General features: G+C 39.5%; 1 protein-coding gene across 3 annotated transcripts; it reads right to left on the bottom strand.

Moving 5' to 3' along the window:
• Nucleotides 1-6,832: 6,832 nt before the first annotated feature.
• Nucleotides 6,833-10,358, bottom strand: LOC110537686 (HLA class II histocompatibility antigen, DQ beta 1 chain). Of its 3 annotated transcripts, none has more exons than XM_021623916.2 (5): nucleotides 9,447-10,353; nucleotides 8,521-8,805; nucleotides 7,706-7,978; nucleotides 7,284-7,394; nucleotides 6,833-7,012 (listed from the first exon to the last, which is right to left on the bottom strand). In XM_021623916.2, the coding sequence occupies exons 1-5, from the start codon at nucleotides 9,508-9,510 to the stop codon at nucleotides 6,963-6,965; spliced, it is 783 nt and encodes a 260-aa protein (XP_021479591.1). In that variant the 5' UTR covers nucleotides 9,511-10,353; the 3' UTR covers nucleotides 6,833-6,962. The 3 variants fall into 3 exon arrangements, with proteins under 3 accessions (XP_021479591.1, XP_021479592.1, XP_021479590.1); XM_021623917.2 differs by having other exon boundaries at nucleotides 6,835-7,112; nucleotides 9,451-10,358; XM_021623915.2 differs by having other exon boundaries at nucleotides 6,836-7,112; nucleotides 9,447-10,355.
• Nucleotides 10,359-11,109: the final 751 nt, after the last annotated feature.

Below are 11,109 nucleotides of genomic sequence, written 5' to 3'. Positions count from 1 at the left end.
ATCACATCACCAAATAATTGATTAAAACACATTATTTAGCTGGCTTCTGTACTCTGGGTACGGAAGTACAATGTACTCTGGGTACATTGACTTCAATACAAAGCCTTGGAGGCTCATGGTTCTCACCCCTTCTATAGACTTACACGGTAATTATTACAATTTCCAGAGGAGGTCCTCCAGCCTATCAGAGCTCTTGTAGCATGAACTGACATGTTGTCCACCCCATCAAAGGATCAGAAAATGTATCTAGTACTGAAAGCATAAACTACAGCTAGCTAGCATTGCCCTTGCTAGTTTGAATGTATTGACATTCCCAGCCTTTGTTACATTCGTCCGTTTATGTCCAAAATATTGAGTCATTGAAATTGAAACAGTGCATCCCGAATAGCGGCAGCAAACAATGTACCAGGCCAGAAGTGATTTACAGCCTTATAGCAATATTTTTGGGACTACCAAGAAATGTATTTGTGATCATGTATTAATCATGCATTGAACTGCGTCCATCTATTCTGCCAGCAATGCCTTAGTGTACGCCATGGAATGTTGAGTTAAGAAGAATCTATTTTTAAAACCTCTTATGAAGTTGTTTATGCAGCATCAACTGGGAATTTGATATTTTTGACTGATATTATGATTGCCTGTTTCATATCCGCAAAGTAGTTAAAACGCTGTCAGTTCCACTTAAATGCAATGTCCACATGCACCTGCACAGTGATACTTTACCCAGTGTACATATCACAACTGTGCAGCAGGATGGCACCTGGTAAAATAGTTTCTCCTCGTTTGAAGGAAAGGTTCATTTTGAGGGTGATTTTCCATAATTCCAGTAAGGTATCTTAAAATAGATTTCTACGACTGCTTGGTCAAAACAAGCATTGTGATTGGTTAAAATACATTCTAAGCCATACTGAAAAAAAACTGTTTCGCACGGGTAAGCCTATGACGAAAAAATAGTCATCTTGTTTTCTATTGCATCTGAGAAATCCCTGCTCATCCATTGTCCCATCAGCCCAGCCAGCCAATGAATGAACTTGATCTCCAATGTAAAAAGCATCTAGACATTATTTCCCCTTGCCTCTAGCCTAACATTTGGTTTGAAACAAAGGGGGTTTGTACAAACGTTGCTGTCTGTCTCTCAACATTTGCAGCATTGTTTCAATAGTGAATCTTGATCTCTACTGTCCAATTGACAATAACGTGTCTAGACGCGACGGACATCTTTTCTCAGTCAGTCGAAATCATGAATCAGCATAATTGTTATGGATATATACACTGAACAAAAATATGAACACAACATGTAAAGTATTGGTCCTATGTTTCATGAGCTGAAATAAAAGATCCCAGAAATGTTCCATACCACAAAATTTTTTGTTTACATCCCTGTTAGTAAGAATTTCTCCTTTGTCAAGATAATTCACCCACTTTTACACAATTCCTGGAAGCTGAAAATGTCCCAGTTATGGCCTGCAAACTTACCAGACATGTCACCCATTGAGCATGTTTAGGATGCTCTGGATCTACGTGTATGATAGCGTGTTCCAGTTCCCGCCAATATCCAGCAACTTCTCACAGCCATTGAAGAGAAGTGGGACAACATTCTAACGCCCCTACATTAAAAAAAAAGCATCTGTGACCAACAGATGCATATCTGTATTCCTAGTCATGTGAAATCCCTAGATTAGGGCCGAATGCATTTATTTCAATCGACTGATTTCCTTATATGAACTGTACCTCAGTAAAATCTTTGAAATTGTTGCATTTTGCGCTTATATTTTTGTTCAGTATAAAACAAAAAGACTTCATGACTTGGTCGAGTCTCTGGCAACCTAACCGATCGAATGAACAGACATATATTCTCAGCCAGTCGAAATCAGGAATCAACATCATTTTTATGGGTATAATGTATACAAAGAAATGTCAATTGAAAAACAGGTAAATTGACATGACATGCAGGTAGTTGCTGTCTTACCAGCTTTAGTTTGAAGTGATTGCATTAGCTGTGTAGATGGCTAGCTCCTCTGAACTGTGTCCTAACGACAGAGTACATTTTCTATGCCAGGCGAAATCGCGCATCATTAGCTCATTGTTATGGATGTGCCAAAACGGCTTAAAAAAATGCAAATTCAGCTACTTTGCTGTTAATCTAGTTGCATTGTTTGAAGCATCAAATTGTCTAATGGCTTGACGCCTCGATCACACCTAGAGCCTATTTGCGCAAAATGATACGCAGCATCATCTAGATATGTGTGCAACAAAAGTTCAACATTCACTTTCTGCTACCATTTCTGTCAAGCCTTCTACACACACAATTTGAGGCATATATTCGATAAATCAAAGGTATGTACCACACAGAATGTGCTGCAGCTGCTTCTGCAACCCAATGCTACAAGGCAAATACAGCATTCCATTGAAATGGTAGCAGAAGGTGAATGTTGAATTTTTGTTGCACACATATCCAGATTATGCTTCACATCCTTTTGCGCAATGTCGCTGTAGGGGATAGGCTACACTGGCAGATGAATGGTGGTGTGGCCCATAACTGATTGTTATCTGTGGCCAGGGAGGCATCTCTTAGTTTGAATGATGGCCCACGTCAATTCTGAATGACTTTTTTACAATACAATACGATTTTGTCCATTAGTTACAGCAGAGTGTGAATTACACCATGACATTCAGGGGTCTCTATTGGTTGCTCTTGCGCATACCATGCATAAAAAGGGTTTATGGGCCTAATAACAAAGACCTAATTTAATGGTAAAAATAAATTACTTTTCATAGTGGCATGAAGACAAACAGTCATGATGCTTTCATCTGATTGTCAAACAAATTACTTCAAAAGTAGGCTACCTGTGCATGTTTGTCTGCTCCATAAATAATCATAACACCATGCCCAAAACGGATGCGTCGCATGCATGAGCGTTGCAAAATAAATGTACACATACATGTTATTCAATCATTGTACCCACACTGCTCGCACGCGCCAACGAGCGTCTGCGTTGCCAGGCGCTAAAATAGAAGTTGATTCTATTTGTGATGCAGAACGCGCTGCAAGTCCTGCCTCTCCCATCTCCTCATTGGTTTTTAGGAGCATTTACCCACGTGCCATCTTCTCATTGGTCTTTAGGAACATATACCCATGTGGGTGATTGAAAGATGAACTGAGGTCGGTTGTGGTAATGCACCTTAATTATGAAAGTTAGTTGCCAATTGCCATATAAAGTCCAAAGAGGAAAAAGAAGCCTGGAAGGAGGACAGATGACTAGAAACGATTTGGTTGACCGTTTTATGTGTGGATTCATTGTCGGAGTCGAGGACCTTGTGCATTTCAGGTAAAATAACAACTCAATGTTTATATCCCAGGACAAATTAGCTAGCAACAGCAAGCTAGCTAGCTAAATAGGACAAATTAGCTAGCAACTGCAAGCTAGCTAGCTAAATTGCCATAAATGTTTAATGCTTTTCAACCTGTCCCCAAATTAATATAATTGGTTCAGAGTTTGTTTTGATATTTCAACCTGCGCGTCATGATCGTGTTTTGTGTGTGGGGACAAAATCTGCGTGCGTCCGTCCGGTTTGGGCATGGTGTAACAGTGAAATGCACACTGTAAAAAATGATTTGTTGAATCTACTCAAAATATTATAGCCAACAAATGTACACATAATATTGTTAAGTTTCGTTAGGTTTTGTGAGTAGATAAGCTTGATTATGTTATTTGGATGTGGTCAAATAAACTGAGTAAAGATGATAGAAATAAAAATATTATATTAAGTTGATTGAACTCAAATAGATCCATGAAATTGTGTTATTTTAGCTGAATGATTAATCCTATTATATATTAATTCTTACATGATGTATTAATTTAGACCAACTCAGAAAGGTTCACATGTTTACTTTGGATTTACTCGATCAGATCACATAAGAGAAAAGGTATCAGGACACCAGCAATTCTTGAAAAACATTTATTTAAACATCAACGTTTTGCAAAACAGTTCTTATTAAACATTACAAAAGCAGTTTTGGAGGGGCTATGTCTGTTTTGCATGTTATTTTAGCATTAATACGTGTCACATATCAATTTGCAAACCATGTAAAAAAATATATATCATTGAGTTAATAAAGCCGCATATAAACATGGTCTCTTTTTTGTTTTCTTGAGTAAGGCAGCTCCAAAATGCAGGTGTTTCAGCCTAGGTCAGTGCTTTCTGTGGTGGTTGGGCAAGCCAGCAGAAAATACGGATTCGCTCAGTGTTCTGTCACTCATGGGGACACTATGTCATCGCCAAGTCCAAGGGTAGAGCTAGAAAATTCAAGCCCCTTGGGTTCTGCCATATAATTACATTAGAAGTGCCCATCCAAGAAGGCTCAAGGTCATTGGCCACAGATAAAAGGACTTCAAATCATATTATCTACAGTAGCTTTGTTTGGACATACTTTCAAAATATTAGCTAGCAGTTATCATCATGAATCAATTTGACAATCTACAAGCAAATCCTTTTAATCCTTTTAATCCTAATCCGTCATATGAAGAGAAATTATAGATAAAATGTATCGGTGCTCATCGGCCATTGGACAAAAACATTACACAATAAGTTTGAAATCCACAGTGTCTCCCAACCCCTACTGTCTCAGCCTCCAGGATTTATGCTACAATAGTTTGTGTCGGGGGGCTAGGGTCAGCCTGTTATATCTGGAGTATTTATCCTGTCTTATCCAGTGTCCTGTGTGAATTTAAGTATGCTCTCTCTTTTTCTCTCTCTCTCTCTTCCTTAATTTCCTTCTTTCTTTCTTTCTCTCTTTCTTTCTTTCTTTCTTTCTTTCTTTCTTTCTTTCTTTCTTTCTTTCTCTCTCTCGGAGGACCATGCCTCAGGACTACCTGGCCTGATGACTCCTTGCTGTCCCCAGTCCACTTGGTCATGCTGCTGCTACAGTTTCAACTGTTCTGCCTGCGGCTATGGAACCCTGACCTGTTCACCGGACGTGCTACCTGTCCCAGACCTGCTGTTTTCAAGTCTCTAGAGACAGCAGGAGCAGTAGAGATACTTTGAATGATCGACTATGAAAAGCCAACTGACATTTACTTCTGAGGTGCTGACCTGTTGCACCCTCGACAACCACTGTGATTATTATTATTTGACCCTGCTGGTCATCTATGAACATTTGAACATCTTGGCCATGTTTTGTTATAATCTCCACCCGGCCCAGCCAGAAGGTGACTGGCCACCCCTCATAGACTGGTTCCTCTCTAAGTTTCTTCCTAGGTTCTGGCCTTTCTAGGGAGTTTTTCCTAGCCACCGTGCTTCTACACCTGCATTGCTTGCTGTTTGGGGGTTTAGGCTGGATTGTTGCCTATGGTTCCAGAGAAGAAGAAGGGGAAAAAGGTGCAAAAACATGAGGTAGCCCTTTCCTGCAGTCAATGACCAAAATTGCCTTCTTTGGTCTCATGGGTGGAATGTTATTCATATTTTTCATAATTTCATAAATAAGAAAGATTATTACTTTAAAAAAAATCTCAAATCTGGTGTTTCAATGTCAAACAGTACATTTTAATCTTCTGTGATGTATATAAAGTGTAATGTTGGGAAACAAACTTAAAATTGAATACATTTCAACTCTATATCTGACATGGTACAGGTGACTTCTTCTTTCTAAGCCCATAACTGTGTGTATACTTTTGTTTCAAAGTCAATTTGTTTGAGACCAAGTATCCCTCAGTATGACCCTGATTTATCCCACTGCAGTAAAAGGATAATCTTCAGAAATAAGTATGTGGTAATCTGCCAAAATGAAGACAAAATGCTATGCAGACATTCATTGAGTATACAAATATTAACAACACCTGCTCTTTCCATGACATAGACTGACCAGGTGAATCCAGGTGAAAGCTATGATCCCTTATTGATGTCACGTTAAATCCATTTCAATCAGTGTAGATGAAAGGGAGGTGACAGGTTAAAGAAGGATTCTTAAGCCTTGAGACAATTGAGACATGTATTGTGTGTGTGTGTGCCATTCAGAGGGTGAATGGGCAAGACAAAATATTGAAGTGCCTTTGAACGGGGTATGGTAGTAGGTGCCAGGCTTACCGGTTTGGGTCAACTTTTAAACGTAAAAGTTTCCTGTGTGGATCAAGAATGGTCCACCACCCAAAGGACATCCAACCAACTTGACACAACTGTGGGAAGCATTGGAGTCAACATGGGCCAGCATCCCTGTGGAATGCTTTCGACACCTTTTAGAGTCCTTGCCTGACAAATTGTGTTCTGAGGGAAGGGGGGGGGGGGGGGGGGGGGGGGGGGCTGCAACTCCATATTAGGAAGGTGTACTTAATGTTTTGTACACTCAGTGTATATAGTCATAATTGGAACTCTAACTGCCTACTCTATTCTATTATATTCTGATGGCAGAGTCAGGATTTGGCATAATCAGCATGAGTCCATAGACCCATCCTGCCTGGTGTCAACTGTACAGGCTGGTGGCGGTGGTGTAATGGCGTGCGAAACGTTTTTCTGGCACACGTTAGGTCCCTTGATACTAATTGAGCAACGTTGGGTGTACCTCATATACTGGCCCTGAGTATATATAGAACCTTATTTCGTAAAGCGTTATTTAATCTCGTCCAAAGAACCAAAAGGTTCTATATAGAAACCCAAATAACAATTTTTTCTACGAGTATAGACTGACATATATAAAAATACTATTCATATTTTCTTCAACATACAAAGGACCTCATAAGATTCTTACATTTTTCCATATGGGTAAGCAATTCAGGCACGTGTAGCCTGGGAATTTGTGGAGTGCAGTCATTTGTGCAGTGGCCTTGGTTGGTGCAATGTTGGCATTTTGAATAGGGGTGGGGGGGGGGGGGCAGCTGCTAGAGGCAACAGCAGCTAAAAAGCAAACTATATCAGCTACCATCAGTTAATGACAGGGATTTGATAAGCAAGCCTTCGTCCACACGGCCTCAATCACAAGTCCCATAATCAAGTTCACCAATAAGACCCAACAGCCGTCCTGTTGAAAGTAAAACAGAGATACTGAATTAAGAGGCATGAGAATAAACCATCATCACAAGTCCCATAATCAAGTTCACCAATAAGACCCAACAGCCGTCCTGTTGAAAGTAAAACAGAGATACTGAATTAAGAGGCATGAGAATAAACCATCATCGAGCACTGAGTCTACAACAGTAGTACAGGCAGATAGCAGTACAACCAGAGATATACAGTGAGTAGCATTATCTGTGGCTTTTCAGTCATTTTTAATGAGTCTTGTGGTTCCTCACCAGTAGATTTCTTCCAGTAGATCAGTCCAGCTACTACAAAGACCACCCCCAGCAGCAGCCCACAGACACCGATCACTATCTTATTCTTCTCAGACTTAGGCAAGGAGGGGTCTGCAAATACACATTTAACAAAGATTATGGTCTCCAAACCACACGCAAAAGAAAAAGTATTTTAATCTCCCTATTCAACAGAGACATTGGGCTATACGACACAAACTGGTGAACATTTCAGAGATGACTTGTGACTGTTCTACTCTTCAGCTGATGAGTTAAGAGTTGTCTTTCCTTGTCCCCATGTTCATATTAGTGAGCCCTAAAATGAAATAGCCACTGTTCTGCAGCCCTGTTGGGGAGTCGAGTGAAGTCATTCTCACTTATACACTTACTCCACCCACACACCCTTACTCCACCCATACCCTTACCCCAGTAATAAAGTTTGGGCTCAGTCTGGCTGATGTGCTCCACCATACAGGTGATCCTCTCTCCAGTTGTGGGTGTGTACTTCAAATAGGACTGTATCTGGTAGCTCCAGAGTCCATTGGCCAGTACGTCAGTGGAGGTCACATCTGAGGTCACTTCCTCCCCGTTCCTCAGCCACGTCACTCTGATGTGTTTAGGGTAGAAGAAGTGGACACTACACACAAGGCTGGAGTCACTGGATGGCCCCTCTAGCCTCAGTGTGACATTGGGCTCAACTAGAGAAGGAGGTCAATGAATCAATGATGATACATTATAACTGGAAAAATAAGGTTTCAAGCAGAAATGTTGAGTGCTTGCTACAGAGATCTGTAGCCTAAAATGGTGGGAAATGTGCCTGACCAGCACTCCAATGTTGAATTTCCAAATTTGTCTAAATTAGGTACAGGATTTGGTTGGTAAAGGGTAAGTTTAAGATTTTGGTCGGGCTGTCAATGGGATGCTAGTCAGAAAAGTCCCCTTAGTCTGTCCCTTCCCAGCTCAAGCAGTTAAATCCACAGCCAGTAAGATTTCCAGTTGTTTATGGTTCAGTCCAACAATTCCTCCTTTATTTAGAAGAATATGGCTTTGAACTACTGTACTTTACTAGATTATTACAACTGACCTACAGTATTACTCCATGGTCTATGTTTTGTTGAAACACAATCATGTAACTGAAGAAAATGTGAGATGTTATCAAGTACTGCAGAGCATATGCTATAGACATAAAACAAATCAAGTGAAGGATAACTTCCAGTTGTTAGTGAATTGTTATAATCACCCATAAACATCTCTGTTGTGTTGTAGATCCGATTAGCATATGGCTTGCATAACACATCCATATCTGATCTCCTCCTGGGGATCTCATCTGGGTCCTCATTCCACTTTTCTGCAGATATCACTCCCCATGCTGTGTATCCTGTCCACCTCTCTGTGGTGCTGTTGTACTGAGCCACCATGATCTTGTTAAAATGATGCTCTAAAATATACTCCATGTCATGTAAATCTCTGGAGCTAAACCGACACCATGCATCATCGTGTGCAAAATCTTCATCTGAGGAATCAACTATAATAACAGAAAAAGGACATGTAAAATTATTTTTTAATAGACGGATTTGAAGGTATGCACACTTCAGAAATATAATTATTAGGATATATCTGGCGCCAGCCATTAAATGCCCCCCTGAAGAAATTGATCCAAAAATAATTTGTGCAGCCCTCCATTGAATTTCAAAATCCCTACGTGGCTCTCGAGCCATAATTATTGCACATCCTTGTCTTATAGTGTGTCAATTACTAGCTTATAACTAGCCATACAAATGTGTTGTTTCATTGCAAGAACATGGGACAAATGTAAAACACTTTTGCCTAGATTCAATCAGATCAAGCCTTAACCGCCGATCGCAGACACATGTATAACATATTGTAATGAGCCCGAGGTCCGGCGCGCTATCGACCCTGCCGCATAACGAAATAATTACAAATAATTAAAGTGAAAAATGATTAAACGAAATGATGAGGATTTCTATCATCCCAATCGAGGTGTAGATTAGGCCTAAATCTCACAATCCAGTGTTCGAATTTGTAATCAAGGCTGCATGGGATTTCTGTTAATGCGCCTCCCGTTCAACCACTTGCAATGTCCACTTTCTTTTACTGTTGAAAAGCAATCAAATCTAATTTTGGATTATGATTGTTTGAACTCACCTACTTCAGACAGAGAGGAGAAGAGGAGCAGCAGGTGGATGGGGAAGCAATTCAGCACATACATGATCAAGTCTCAGAGTTAGAACTTTTCAACTGTGGAACAACACAGGAAACTAAAGCTATGTTTCAAGAACCACCCTTTTAGACAGCTGGGAAACTTCAGTTTTGAACTCAGCAGGACCGTTGCCAACCTGGACTCAGGGGTAGAGGTAACATAGTAAATGTAAATCCAGACATTCCGATTAGTATGATATGTTACGGTATTAAGTTTTGGCTGTTCTTTATCCATTTTGTATATGATATGTTATGGATTACAATTCCTTTGATATGTTACGAATTGCAATTCATACAATATGTTACGAATTGCAATTAATACAACAGTGAAATGCTAATACGAGCCCCTAACCAACAATGCAGTTTAAAAAAATACTATTATGTTAACAATTTGCTGAACGTATTATATGTTACAAATTCCAATTTGTTTTTGCTAACGTTCGCAAGGTAGCTAGGTGACTAACATTGGCTAGGCTAAGGGTTAATGTTAGGGTTAAGGTAAGGTTTAGGAGTTAGGTTAAAATGCAGCTGTATGACGTAACTTTTAAAGGAGAAACCACTGTATGTAGATATTCCATTAAAAATCAACCGTTTCCAGCTACAATAATCATTTACAACATTAACAATGTCTACACTGTATTTCTGATCAATTTGATGTTATTTTAATGGACACAATTTTTGATTTTCTTTCAAAAACAAAGACATTTCTAAGTGACCCCAAAATATTGAACTGTAGTGTACATCAAAAGGTGCCATAATATGGGCAAATTCCTAAAACATCCACATCAAATTAAAAACATTTTTTTGATTCAATAACATGGAAAACAACCACTTTTGTGCAGTATTAATTGACCATCCTTACAAACCACTTAATGTAAATGTACATTACTGTGTTGTACATAGGCTGGTCATCTAGGTTTGTGCCTGTAGACTTTCCATCACCATGAAGAAAAACAATGCACAATACAGTAATTGAGTACATTGAGACATAAAGTGGTTTGTGATGATGTGGCTCAGTTGGTGGAGCAGCGGCATGCAAGTCTAAGGTTGTGGGTTCAATTCCCATAGGGGACAAGTACGAAAAAGTATATCAATGTTGGCACTCACTACTGTATGTTCCTTTGGATAAGAGCATCTACTAAAATGGAAAAGGAATGGGTAGACCATTTCAGTTTTCACATAAAAGTGAGTTGCGTTTGCCAAGTATTTCAAGAAACTGGAAAACATATACCAAGCAAGTATTTTTATATTCCTCAAGAATTATCAGATGAACTGTTTTGTACAGATAATTATCAGACTCATGTGACAAATGCTGTTAAACACTCAAATACATTAGTTTAAAAAAATCACAAAAGTAGTGCACTGGGCCTTTTACTAGTTCTGTAGTAGCAGACCTGCATAGATCTCTTTACTGCATTCATTTCAAGAACCATACTCTTTCACTTCCTAAACCCTTCCCTTTAGGTGAATCCCCATGGCCACTGTTAGTACATACTGTATGTTGATTCAGAGATAGTGGACAAAATTAGGGTTAGGCTTCTGTCATAAGAACAGTGTAAATATGTGCTTAAAGGGACGTCACACTCCAAAATCAAAACGTGTCCTTTGC

This window comes from Oncorhynchus mykiss, chromosome 12 (genome assembly GCF_013265735.2).
Source record: "Oncorhynchus mykiss isolate Arlee chromosome 12, USDA_OmykA_1.1, whole genome shotgun sequence".
In the NCBI taxonomy this organism is placed as follows: Eukaryota; Metazoa; Chordata; class Actinopteri; order Salmoniformes; family Salmonidae; genus Oncorhynchus; species Oncorhynchus mykiss.
This window is presented reverse-complemented; position numbering and strand designations above follow the sequence as displayed.